General features: G+C 59.2%; 1 protein-coding gene across 1 annotated transcript; it reads right to left on the bottom strand.

Annotated features, from left to right (window-relative positions):
- Positions 1–381: 381 nt before the first annotated feature.
- Positions 382–4,508, bottom strand: LOC116628960 (growth/differentiation factor 7). Its single transcript, XM_032399271.1, has 2 exons — positions 4,109–4,508; positions 382–1,343 (listed from the first exon to the last, which is right to left on the bottom strand). Exons 1-2 carry the CDS (start codon positions 4,506–4,508, stop codon positions 382–384), a joined length of 1,362 nt encoding a protein of 453 aa, XP_032255162.1.
- Positions 4,509–13,228: the final 8,720 nt, after the last annotated feature.

Genomic DNA, 13,228 nt, shown 5'->3' on the forward strand with positions numbered 1-13,228 from the left:
TTAATTCATCCATTCTGGAACCCCCAATTCCCTAACCCATTTCTACCCCATTTAGTGCCTGTTATTGTAACATTAACACAAACAGCATCCTCTCTCCAAAAGGGGGCGGTGGGTGCGATGGTGCGTTTGCAGAGTGAGTTCGGTAGCGTCAGGTCGTCTCTTGCCAGGGCTTTGGGTGCTGCCCAAGGTAAATGTGTGCATGAGTGAACGAGTGTGTGGGTGTGAGTGCTGGTGTGAGTGTGAACGTGCGCTCGCCCTCCACCGTGCGGGCCCGGGGCCGGTGTCCGATGCGCACCCACGCTTGGCGGCAGACCCGGGCCGCAGCTGCTCTTCAGCAGGGGGTCCTGGGTGGCGCGGCCGCCCCCTCCCCGGGCCCGCAGGCTACCTGCAGCCGCACGCCTCCACCACCATGTCCTCGTACTGCTTGTAGACCACGTTGTTGGCCGCGTCGATGTAGAGGATGCTGATGGGGCTGAGGCGCGCCGGCACGCAGCAGGAGGCCGGCGCCGCGTCGGGCGCCATGGAGTTGAGCAGCGTCTGAATGATGGCGTGGTTGGTGGGCTCAAGGTGCGAGCGCAGCGGGAAGTCGCAAACGCCCTCGCAGTGGTACGCCTCGTAGTCCAGCGGCGCGATGATCCAGTCGTCCCAGCCCAGCTCCTTGAAGTCCACGTGCAGCGGCCTGCGGCTACAGCGGCTCCGGCCCCTTCGCCCGTGGCCCCGGCCCGCGCCCCCGCCGCTGCCCTGCGCCGCTCGCGCCCCGGCCAGCGCCGTCCGCCGCCGCCTGCGACCGCCGATGACCGCCGTCGGCGACCCCGTGCCGGGTCCCGGGTCGGGCGGCGGCTCCGCCGCCAGCGCGGCCCCGAGCGCGCGGGCCTGGGCGCGGATCTCCCGGAATAGGCTCCCCTTCCTCTGCGTGCGGGAGGAGACGACGAGCAGAGCGCGCTCTTCCGCCGCCGCGCGGCCCCTGCCCGGTGAGCCGAAGCCCAGCAGCCGCAGTGCCAGCGGGCCCCGCGAGGGACCGGCCACTGAGCGCAGCAAGAGGCAGAACGCACGGGTGGCGCGCGGCTCCTGGCGGTGGCGCCGCACGGCGTCTGCCACGTCGAACACCTCCCAGCGCGCTCCGGCCAGGGGCTGCGCGGCCCGCGAGTGCAGCAAGCGGGGCGCTCGGGCGGCGCCGGGGCACGTAGACAGCAGGAGCAGCGGCGGGGCAGTCGCGCCGCCAGGGCCCAGCTCCGGGGACTCGTGGCGCAGCACGCGCAGCTCGGCTCCCACCACCTCGTCGGTGTCGGGAAGGCTGGACACGTCGAACAGGAAGCTTTGGCCGGTCTCGGCGGGCGATTCGTCTGCAGGAGTCGGGCAGAGACAGAGAAAGAGCGCGGTGAGAGCGGAGAGCGGAGCCCGCACTCCCTCCCGGCCGCGGGGCCTCCACACTGCAAAGAGCCCCACTGCCCGGGATGCGGGAGCGAGCCCGCGGCTCCCGGCCCAGCCAGAAAGCTGCCAGCCTGGCCCAGAGTAAAGGGAGCCTTCGCCCTGACTAGTGATTATCGGGACCGGGGCTTCGGTTCATCGAGCCAAAGTTCTGCCACCGCGACGGCCCACGGGCATTCACTTATCGCCGAGCCCCGGGGCCAGGACCACACCCCTACACCCGATGCCACTACAGTTCCGCTGCCTGACCCGGAGCCACGGGTTTGCGGGGCCTAGATCGGAAGGCAGACTTTCGGGCGGGTGGCGGGGCGAAGGCCGGGTGGGCGCCTCAGAAGTCCTGAGCCTCTTCCAGGGGCCGGAGGCCAGGCCGAGGTCCCGCGCTGGGCCGGGACTGCCCGTTATTGCCCTGCTGAGGCCACGAAGTCCCGGCTGTGCGAAAACGGAAAATTCGTGTCCCCTGAAAACTTTGCTCCTTGCGCTACCGCTCTTCCCCAGCTCAGCCTGGACATTCCTGCTGGCCACCGTCTCCCGTGCAGTCTGGGCCTTGCGTGCGAGTCGTCCAGAGGGGACCGCGTCAGCGGGGCCGCAGACCCTCCGGCGCATCCAGCCTCCCCGCTATGCTGAACGGGAACTAAGGCCCAGATGGGGGGGGGGGGGCGGCTCGGCCCAAGGTCTCCTAGCGGTGAGCGCTGCTGGTGGCGATGGGAAACTCCTGGTTTAGCCTCTCCCTGCTTTCCGCGACCTGCGCTGGAGGAGGGAAGGCGGCAGAGGAGAGCAAAGAAGCTTCTCTGAAGGGTTGGGGGCAGCCCCGGACTGCCTGCCTTGCCGCACTGAGGGCAGCGGCTCAAGGAGGTCTCGCCTCCGGGACCCACCGATCCTTTGGCATATTCTTTCCCTCCGTTATGCCTGCTCTCTAAGAGTTTGGGGGTTTTATTTCTGGTCGTGGGCACTTTTTTTCTTCTGGGGCTCAGGCAAAAAAAAGTTGAAATTCCACCGAGCAGCAGATAAGGAGCTCCCTTTGAAGAGGGTCATATGGTTTCGTTTTGCCCCAAACTCGGAGAGACTGTGCAGACTGCCCCACCACCGGAGATTTGCTCACCCACCACTGCCGCCGCCGGCCCTCACCTCCTGAGGTCCCAAGTCTGGGCTCTGCCGGTGGCTTCTGGGGGCCTCAGGTAGCCCTGCTCCAAGTTGAACCACAGAGTGGAGAGAGAGCGAGGCCCAAAGTACTCCGCAAGTGCGGCCTCCTCCCTGCCACTGCTTTCCCCCAGGGCTCCCTGGAGCACTTTTCCTGAGCTTCCCCTGCAGCATCTCTCCGCTGCAGGGTGCAGCCACCGCAGGCCCTCCTTCCAGAAGGAGGAAGGAAAGGTGCCCTCAGAGCCTTGCCAGCCAAGCAGAGCTCCACAGGAAAGGTTTAGCTCAGGCTGAAGCTAACAGTAGGCCTAACTCTACCTAAGAAAGAGCAGCTGGTGCCTGTGCAGCTCAGAGCCCGGCACACCCATCTGTCCTCTAGCCCGTGGGCCCACACAGCAGCCTCAGGGCTGGGGCCTTCCCTGGCCCTGTACACCAGGACTCAGGCTTGGTAGGAGTACCCCAGCATCCAGTCCCGGGGGCCTTCAGAGAGTGCTTGGGACTTCCCACTGCACCGTAGGACCATCTGGGCCCAGGCTGTCCCAGCACCCGAAACAAAGCAGTCTGTGTGTAGGCATCGTGTGTGTCGGAGGAGGTGGGTGATTTGGTTACTGCTCCACCTCTACCTGCTCTCCCAGGCTAGGGTGTGGGGTGTGCGGCCAGGAGATCCTCCCTCCTCCCCGGCGTCTGCTGCTTCCCTTCCAGCCCTACTCCCCTTTCTTTCCCTCCTGCCTTCCATGCTGGGTCTCTGGCTGGATAGAATTAAGGCCAACATTACTTGCATTTCTGCCTGAAATTAGTTAAATTTTCCCTATCTGTCTGCTTTAATGACTTCAATAGAGATTAATAAAATCCAGATGACACACAGCAACCACCACAGTCATACCCACGTCCTACCTTTGAAGGACCCAGGGCAGAGTAAGGTGGGTGCCTGCTCCCAGCCAGGCCTGCATTCGGGCAGGGGCTCACTGCCCATCCTCTCCTCCTCCGGAGCCTGGAGTCCTCCACCTCTGGCTGTCCTGGGGGGGCCCAGGCACCCATAGCCCCACGGCTCCACCCTGACACAGCCTGCCCAGAGGGGACCTCCGTGTACCTGGTGATGCCACCAGCCTCTCCTGGGGCCATTTACTTCAGCCTGCCTCTTTCCCTCATTCCCCTGAGTTCCCCCCAATTTATGCGGCCCCCAGGAGACTAGAAGCTGCAGAGTTTGCTGCAATGCAACAGCCGCGGCCACCACCACCATCACTGCGCCGTCCCTCTCGGCCCGGGCCCCTTCTTGCTTCCGATCCTGCCTCTCCTCGAGGGGACCCGCCGGCCGGCAGGGCCAGGGCAATCCGGCGGAGGGACGGGCTCAGCCCCGAGAGCTGCCGCGTCTCTCGCCACAGTCCAGAGGGTTCGGGTGCGTGGGCCTCGGCGGAGTTTCCACCACTGAGGCTGGGGCGTGGGGGGGGGCCGCGCCCCGAAGGGTCTGGAGCTGGGGCTCGGGCTCTGGCGGTGGCCTCAGCCTAGGAGCGGACAGGACGGACGGGCGCAGAAGAGGCGTGAGTACCTTGGTTCGCCTGGTCTGCGAAGCCGGTGATTGTGTCCGCGCGGCCGTGGCGGCCAGAGCCCGAGGTGGAGGCGGCGGCTGCCCCGGCGGGAGCCCTCCCGGCCAGGTTCCGGTAAAGCGACATCATGAACTGGTGCGGCACCACCGAGCCGTTCCTGAAGCCGGAGCCGGCGGCCCGGCGCGCGGCGCGGGCTCCGGGAGCCGCGGCGGCCGGGGCAGCGGAGACGCCCGCAGCCGGGGCGAGGGTCCGCCCGCCGCCGCCGCCGCCGCCGCCGCCCCCCGGACTCCCGACCGGCCCTGCCCCCGCCGCTCGCAGCACGGCGGCCGCTTCGAGCCCGTCGCGGGGCCGGCAGGCGCTCAGCAGCCAGAGGCACAGCGCGGCGGCCGCGCTCAGGTCCATGGGCTCCGTGGGCCAGGCGGGCGGGCGGCGCGGGCTCCGTGGCTCCGGGAAGTCCCCCGGCGCCTTTTGAACATAGTGTTTAATAATGGGGGAAGTGTGCGCAGCAAGTCGCGGCCCCCCCTCCTCTCCCACCCCACCCCCGCCCAACGCCCGGAGCAGCGCCCCCTGCTGAACACTGGAGTGGCAGCACCGCGCCCCCCACTCCGGCCTAACGCCGAGTCCGGGACAGGAGCCTCCTCCCGGCGCCGCAGCGCTTCGCCCCCACTCTCGCCTAGCGAGTGTTAACCCGCCGGAGGCTCCCGCCACAAACCGGAGCCCCGCCTCCCTTCCCCACGGCGGTGCGATCCCCCGCCGCCCACGCCGCGCGCCGGCCAAACGCGCCCGCCGGAGTTCGAGGCTCCGAGGCATCGCGCGCACCAGCCCAGCTTCGTCCCCACTGCCCTGCGGAGGAGCAGCACCCGCCCCTGCCCGCTCCAGTTCTGCGAGTGCCCGACACGCCAGAGGTGGGGCCGCGGAAGGGCTCGGCGCCGCCGGTCACTGCCGGGACCTCGGGGCCGGGACGCACCGAGAGGCCACCAGGGCGTCCGGAGGCCACAGGGGCGCGCAGGGTTGCCACAAAGGCGCGTTTTTCATCAGCGGTTCGAAGGCTGCCCAGCCTGCCACAGCCTCCAAAGACCGGAGCGGGGGTGGGGACCCGGAGGGAAGAGAGGGCTAGCGGCTGGAAGGGCAGGCCGGAAAGACAGATGGACGTGGATCGACAGTCGGAAAGCAAAGGTTTGGGCGGAGAACGTGCGCTTAAGCTGGAGCCAACATCTCAAAGGAGCGCGGGAATCACGGAGGCAGCCCCGGGGTGATGGGGAGACTCCTGCGCGGGAGCGGCGCCCCGAGTTCATTTGTGCGTCGAAAGTGATAACCTTCCGCCCTCCTTCTAGGGGGGCCGGTCAACGGAAGCGGGCTACCTGGTATGTTGGGGCGCGGCCAGAAGCCGGGAGGGCGGGCGGCCGAGAGCCCCAGGGTGGTGCCTCCGTACCTCTCTGGCCGCGGTGATGGGTGATGGGTGGAGGGGACGCCCAGCGGCCACGGCGGCGGCACCCCGGAGCGCACTGGGTTAGGGTAGGGAGGTGGTTGACCGGTATTGATCTGTTCAGCTCCACGGCAGCCCGACATACCCCAGTGCGGGAACATCCAGCGGATGGACGAGGTCCTGGTAGGCAGACAGAGGGCCTGAGCCGGACAGACCCTCGAAGCAGCGCAGATGCGTTCTTTATCCTTTAAAATTTCATTTACTACTGAACTTGAAATCTAGACGGTCACTTTGAGTGGGTGACCAGCGTCCACACGATACCATAGGACCCAAAGCTGAGGGAGTCCCGAGTCTCTCCCGGTTGTGCCACACTGGCCCTCAGAAGAGGCTCGGCCCAGGGAGCTCCCGGGTGGATTCCAGCCCAGGCTCGGTGTTCCCCTGCACCAGATGCTTGGTCCGGAGCGAACTCCTCAGTCATCGCCATGCGGGCCACCTCAGAGACGCCATGGCCCTCTTCTGGGCACTTTGGTCCACCCATCACCACGGGGGACGTGTGGGGGCAGGAGAGATCTGGCCAGGGGCCACTCCTCCCGCACCCCAGGCCCATCCGGTGGGCAGAGGAGAAAGAGCTGAGATTAGTGTGGGAAGGTGTGGTTGGGAAGGGCAGTGGGGGGCTGCCACGACAAGAACTGCATTAACCCAGCCTGCTTTGGGGACTGAGGGTGGAGTGCCAGGGACAAGGCTTTGGCCCCAGGTCTCCCTCTCTGGGTAGTGCTGCTACAAAGGGCCCTGCAGAAACCTCCAGAGCGTGCCCCTAGAGACCCCCCCCCCCCAGGGGTCTCCGCCATTGCCAGTGCTGGGGCCCTGCTGTCTTTCTCAGCTCCTTCCCCCTACAGCCACAGGGGAACAGTCTCAACTGATTATGATTTGCACAAACACCCTGGAACCCTGGGCTGAGGTCAGTAGTGCAAGTTCTAGTCCTGGCTTTGACCTCGTAATAGCAAGGAGAGAACAGAAAGGTGTGGCACAGACGTGGCATAGTGTGTGCCAAATAAACGTGTGTGGATTATGTGTGATTCCCCTGCCCTGCGGCAGTCCGTGGGCTTAGGAATTAGTACTGGCTTGGAACCCTGCGCTGCTGCTGCCCCAGTGGGAGCAGGGCCACTTAGCTTCTTTGAGACCAAATTCCCTCATCTGTGCAATGGGAGGATTCTCACCTCGGGGAGTTGGTGTGTGGCCAGGCTAACAGGCTGGCACGGAGGAGGCTCAGTAGCCTTGCCCCCGACCCGCCCTGCACCCGGTCTGTTCTGGGGCCCAAGGGTGATGATGGCCCCAGAGAGGAACAGCTCGTAGGCACCGGAAAGGCTCTGGAAAAGACTGCCTGCCTGCTGTCTGTGCTTGAGCCAGGACTTAACCACTCTCACCTGTGTTTCTTGTCTGTAAAGTGAGGTCATCATTCATTCCGTCGTCATTTATCCATCCCCCAATTCATTCTTTCTTTCTAGTAAATACTCACTGCCAGTAGCCTTCTCTGTGTTGCTGGTCCAGCGATGCACAGGTCAGATGCATGGGAAACCAGGGCTGGGGGGCTTTCCGATCAGCAGCAGAGGACACCCTAGAGCTGAGCCCAGAGAAGAGGGGGGCACAGGGCCACCTGGGCCCCGTCTGGCTCCCTGTCCTTCCCCTGAAATCGTGACAGTAACCCTTTGTTCTCTGAATGCTGGGCTCCATGCCATCTGCTCAGCCTGCCTCATGTCACTTCATTGCCACCGCTGCTGTGTCCCGTGGGGTAGGGATGGTTATTCCCATTTCGTAGACAAAGACGGTAGAGCTACAGAGAAATTCAGCACCTTGCGCAGGGTCACCTGCTAAGTGGCAGAGCCTGGATTCGCCAGCTGTTTTTGCCCAACCCTTGGCTGCCCACGGGGGAGGCAGGCATGGGAAAGGCTTGGTCTGGAATATCCTCCCCAACCCCGGTGAACAGGCAGAGGGCCCTGCCTTTCCTCTCTAGCTCTCTGGAAAATTCTTGGCAGAGAATAAACTCTCTGTTCCGGTGCAGGTGAAGACCATGACAGTGTCACCCTGGGGACTCCTTCCTGCCGCTGCTGCCGGCTAGGAGCTCACAACATCTGCCTTGGAACACATCCTGTCCTCCCGGCTTCTGGGCCACAGAGCTCAGAGCAGGGCGGGCTCGCAGGAGCGTGTGCTCCAACTGCTAAGTTTCCATGATGTGACCTGATAGCCTAGCGGGTCAGGCCCACACACGGGGCCTGACCTGATCCCTGTCTCTGGATGTCTTGGGGTCAGGACTAAGTATCTGTCTGCAGTGAAGACGGTGCCCTCCCACAGGAGAGAGAAATGTGAGACCAGCAGTTTCTAGTCCTCCATCCCTGACTCTCCATCCCTGTGAAGCTGAGCAGGTGGCCCTCGGTGGGCGCACAATGCCAGGCTGGACCAGGCATGCTTGGGCCTCCTCTTGGGGGATGGGGGAGCCTTTGGGGGGGTGGGCCGGGCAGGAGGGAGCTTGCACTCCCGGCCTGAAGACCCAGAAGTCATGTTCTTCATGATGCTTTCGAAGGGGGTTTCCTCTGTCCTCTGTGTTGCCCCAGAAGTCACTGGGAAGCTGTGAATGAGGCCCTGAGGCCGGTGCAGGAAGTTACAAGAGGGCTGCAGAAAACTTCTCACTTCCGCTCATCAGTCTGGTGACCGCTCCCCGACCCCCCGAAATCCAGACTCCAGCTGTCTCCCCCTCAGAGAGAGGAGGTGAGACTGGCTGCAAGGGGGGAAGAGGGGTAAAAGCAGCCTGGTGGTTGGGGTGGGTGTTCACTGACTGGGGTGGGCAGGAAGGATCCCCACATTCTCACCTACGGACCCTGCCCGTGGAGAGCACTTTGCTGGTCCTCTGTTCCTTGCAGAAGCTGTGTGCTTTCTCAGAGCACCAGGACTCTGGTTCAGGTCACAGAATCCCAGAACCCAAAGGAACATTTTGAGTTATATGGGCCAATGTTCCGCACCATACCTGAGTGATGACAAATTGTGTACCTGTAGAGATGAGAAGCCCCCTATCCCACGCACCCTTCTGGGAGTTCTGAGCCTGAGCAAGTTCTCCACACTGCACCTGGGATGGCCACAACAGCTCTCAAAGGGAGGTCACATGTCATCGGGAGCACCAGCCTGGCACGCTGGGTCGATGCCCTTTAGGAAGTTACATTTGACCCTTGAACAAGGCAGGGGTTAGGTGTCATCCCCCTACCCCTGCGCAGTCAAAAATCTGAATTTGGCTTCTCACTCCCTCACAACTTAACTACGAATAGCATACCATGGACCAGGAGCCTTGCTGATAACATAAACCATCAATTTTGGTTATCACACACGTTTTGTATATTACATGTATTATGTACTGTGTTCTAACAATAAACTAGAAAAAAGCAAATGTCATTGCGAAAATCGTAAGGAAGAGAAAACACATTTACAGTACTGTCCTGTGTTTATTGAAATAAATCCAGATATAGGTGGACCCATGCAGTTCAAACCCTTGTGGCTCAAGGGTCAGCAGCTGTCCTGGATTCCGCCAGCTAGAGCCACCTCGTAGTGACCTTCGAGCACCAGGAACTGCACCAGCCCCAGTTGCATAGGAGCACGGAGGTCCCTCGAAGATGGCCTGCTCCACGGCTTCTGCTGTCCACAAAGAAGCCAAGTCTCTGGGAACGGAAGCGATCAGTGCTCTGTTCTTTGGCCTTGAACCATCTGGGATGGCGGGTCCCTTCTGTGATCCTGTGCCTTTGCTATCCATGCAGCTCAGCTGGTCTCATCCCACCTGCGCCTCAGGCACCCTGTAGATGAGGCAGATGAGGGCTCAGCCTCTGCCCTGTCCACCAGGCAAGCCAGGCATTATTCTGGAAGGGTTCTGGGTCCCTGCAGCCAAGCAGTATTTTGGAAGGTAAAATAGATGCCCCCTGACTATGACTGGTCGATGCTCCTGAGAGTCTAGAGACCAGAATCCAAATCCAGCCCCTAACCTGGGGCTGCAAGTCCCTCAGCCCTTCCTGGCAAATGCACAGTGAGGTTGACAATCAAATGGCCACCATGGGTCCAGCTGTGAGAGGTGGAGAGCCTGTGAGGGTGGGGCCCACTGCCGGGGACCCAGCCAAGAGCCTTCCTCAGTCTGGACCCACCATGGCCCCTGGCCTTTGCAACTCAAAGCTGGAGAGAGGGTTAGTGGTGAGGAGGCAGGGCCCAGGGTGAGCCTGGGGTTCTGCCCCTGAAGACAGTCTCCCTGGGAGGGTGTGAAGGGAAGATGGTGACCAAGGCCCACAGAGGGAGCCAGTTACCATTGCATCCGGGGCTTCTGGTCTCTGCAGCAGTCCTCTCCCCCGGAAAGACCTGGGCGGAGGCTGCTTGGGTGTGGGAAGATTGCGGCAGGGCTCTGGCTCAGCCCCATGTCTGATGTCCCCGGCTTCTGGCGGCGTCAGGCTCCCAGGAATTTTCCATGCTCAACCCAGGGCTGCCTCTCCCCAGGTTCCCGGGCAACGGCTCTGGCATCCACACCGGGTCGATGGCAGCCTGGCCTTGGGACCACCTGCTCAACCTGTCCCCTGGGGCCTGGTCTGCTGAGTGGGGGAGGGGAGGGGACAGAGAAGAAAGGAGTGGGTGGCTTCTTTCCTGGAAGTTCCACAGGGGATCTCTCAGAGCCCTTCCTTCCCCTTGGGACAAGGGGTGAAGGGCTGGTGGACACTGCCATCTGCTGGTCACTCATTATAACAGCATCACACTGTGACCAAACTCCCCCCTCCCCTCAGATTTACAAAGACCAGGACCGCCCTGCCAGTCTGGGGGAAGACTCTGGAGCCCCTGCCCCGGGACCACAGGCCTCCACTGAGGTCAGGAAAGAAACTACAGTATGGGGTCATGATAAAGAGCTGGCTTCCAAACCACCTTTGCAGTGCACTAGCTTTGTGACCTTGGTTAAGTTAATGAACCTGCAGTCTTCCATCTCCTCATCTTTAAACGGAGATAGGGATTCCTACCTGTCAGGGTGTGCCAAGGTGTAAAGGGCATAAAGTAGGTAAAGTCCTTACCACAGTGCCTGGCTCAATAAATGGTGGCTTTTATTGTTTTCTGGGCCAGTCTCAGTTTAACCAGTTGGAAGGCTGGTTAATTTAACCTGTATGTCCAGCATCCTGTCTGGCCACTGTCTTTGAGATGTTTCCCTTCTGTCAGCTTGTTATCTTTGAATATCAGTAGTCTGAATGTTCTGGAGATTTTCTTGGAGACCTTTGTAGACACATAAGGTTAAAAAAACCCCAAAACTCCTTTTGGAATAAAAAACAGGTACTCTTAGAATATCCAACGATTTGGACTGCCTGGTCCTTTAGCCTTGGTCAAATAGGAGCCCAGGATTTCTGTTGTAGACACACAATGAATAGGGGACCACACTGTCTTCGTCTGGGAAGACGGGGGCTGGCATGGGTGAGGAGCAGATTCGAGGAGCCAGATGTGTCCCCCAGTCTGGGATGTGAGGCCTCCAAGGATGAGGACACTGGGACCAAAAAGTGTCATGGTTCCCACAGCAGAGTGTCCAGTGGGAGCATCCTGGGGCTGACCTGGGGACCCAGTGTCATCAGGTTGGATGGCCTCCCTCGGGTCTTCTGGCCCCACGAGGCAAAGGCATCTGTGAGATCCGTCTGCAAGAGACACTCTCTGAGGCTGCCCTGAAGAGGAAGAAACTGGTTACAAAACTGGGAACTTGGCCCTAGGCCATGGCCACCCCCACGTGCTCCCTGCTTACCTAGGTAGCTGATCCACCTCTAAGTAATACCTAAATTTAGGGCAACACCCCAGCTGGGTTCTGTCCTCCCAGACTTCCTTCCTGGGTTGGACAAAGAGTTGGAAGACTCTAATTAAAATGCTTATCCTGATCGCTGGGGACACAAATCTGAGAGACTTCGGAAAACATTGGGTGACAGAATCAAAATCCCAAAAGCCACCAGCAAAATCATGGCAAATTAAAAGAACAGTGAGACGCCATTTTTTCTTTACTTCTCAGGTTAGTAAAACCACAGAAGATAAAACCCGTTACTGGTGAGCAGTGGACAAGCGGGCATTCTGTAGATCCTTGGCAGGAACGTAAGTTCATAGATCTTCCAAGAGCAATGTGACAGCATCGACATTTGAAAGAAGGAAATGCTTTGACTCAGCACTTTCATAGGAATTTAAGTTGTTATGGGTATACTTACACAAGTAAAGATAAATATACAAGCATTTTTAATATTGAGGAAATCGTGAAAACTGGAAATTACCAAAATGGCTTTTAATAGGGTCATAATAAAATAAATTATGATACACCCTCACATGGATTGCTCTTCCCCTGTTATAAGACTGAGTTAGATTTCGGCATGTGGCACGGAAAGATGCCTGCAATATATGATACTGAAATGCTAGGTGGCGAGAGTAGAGGAAGAGGAAGGAGCCTCCATCCACACAAAAGGTTCAGGCTGCATTGATGGATGTGTGTCTGTCCACCTGTCAGTCACCGTCCCACTCAAGCTCTGTACCCCAGCCCTCTTCTCTCCTCAGGGATCTCTCTTACTTCTTTCTCCTCCATCTAAAAACAGATGCACATTGTTTACATCATAAAACAATAAATCTGCCTCGGAGAGCTTCATTATTAGATATCAGTATAAAGGAATTCCCTTGTAGCACAGATTGCTAAGCTGAACTGACAGATCAAGGCAACAGAATAGGGAGTCCAGATCACAATGTTTGCAAATAATAGCGTTTGTGAGTATTTAGAATACAACATAGTGACAATTCTAGTGGAAGAAAGGACAAATCGTTCAAAAAAACTTACCAATGAATGGTACTGGATACTTAACTAAGTATTTGGGGGGGGAAATGACCCTTATCTCATGACATAAACCAAAATGAATTCCCAGTGACTCAAAGAATTGGTTGTGGAAAATATATCTGGAGAAAATTTGTGACTATTTATATAGTCTGGGGTAAGGAATACTTCTCTAAGTATCATTTCATTGTAAAAACCACCAAGAGGAGTGTCCAGGGTGGGAACTACATAAAAATCTTAAAACCTGCATGTGAAAAATGCAAAAAACAGAATTGACCTTAGGAAAATTATCCAACTTGACATCACCAATCATGAGAGACGCTGGCATCCCGTGCCCCGACTGACCACCCGCATGGAACCCTGAGAAATCACTAGACAAATACCAGCCAAGGAGCAGCCTGCACAACTGGTGTGGACGCCCCACAGATGTCAGCGTCAGGGAAGACGGACGAGCCCGGGCACCGTAGAATGAAGGAGACTAAATGCACACGACAGTTAAATACAGGGCATGACCCTTAATTCGATTCTTGCTTGAAGAGGAGGACAGGGGAGCAGTTGTGAAGAAAAGCCATTATTGGGACAAGTGGGCACACTGGAATATGATCGTATGTTAGGTAAGAGTAATGCGTCCGTGTCACATTGCCCGAGTAGGACCACTGCATTTTGGTTAGGCAGGACAAGGCTCCGCGCTGTGCTTCTAAGAAAGCGCACGTTCAGGTATTTAGAGTGAAGTGTCATGGCCTCTGCGAGGAACGCTTCAGTGTTTCAGGAAGAACGCAGAGAGAGAAAGGAGAAGGCAAATGGCAGCGTTAACCACTGTGCAGTTCCTCTGCTAGGGCAGCCCCACACCCC

The sequence above is a fragment of the Phoca vitulina genome, unplaced genomic scaffold (assembly GCF_004348235.1).
Source record: "Phoca vitulina isolate PV1807 unplaced genomic scaffold, GSC_HSeal_1.0 scaffold153, whole genome shotgun sequence".
Classification (NCBI taxonomy): Eukaryota; Metazoa; Chordata; class Mammalia; order Carnivora; family Phocidae; genus Phoca; species Phoca vitulina.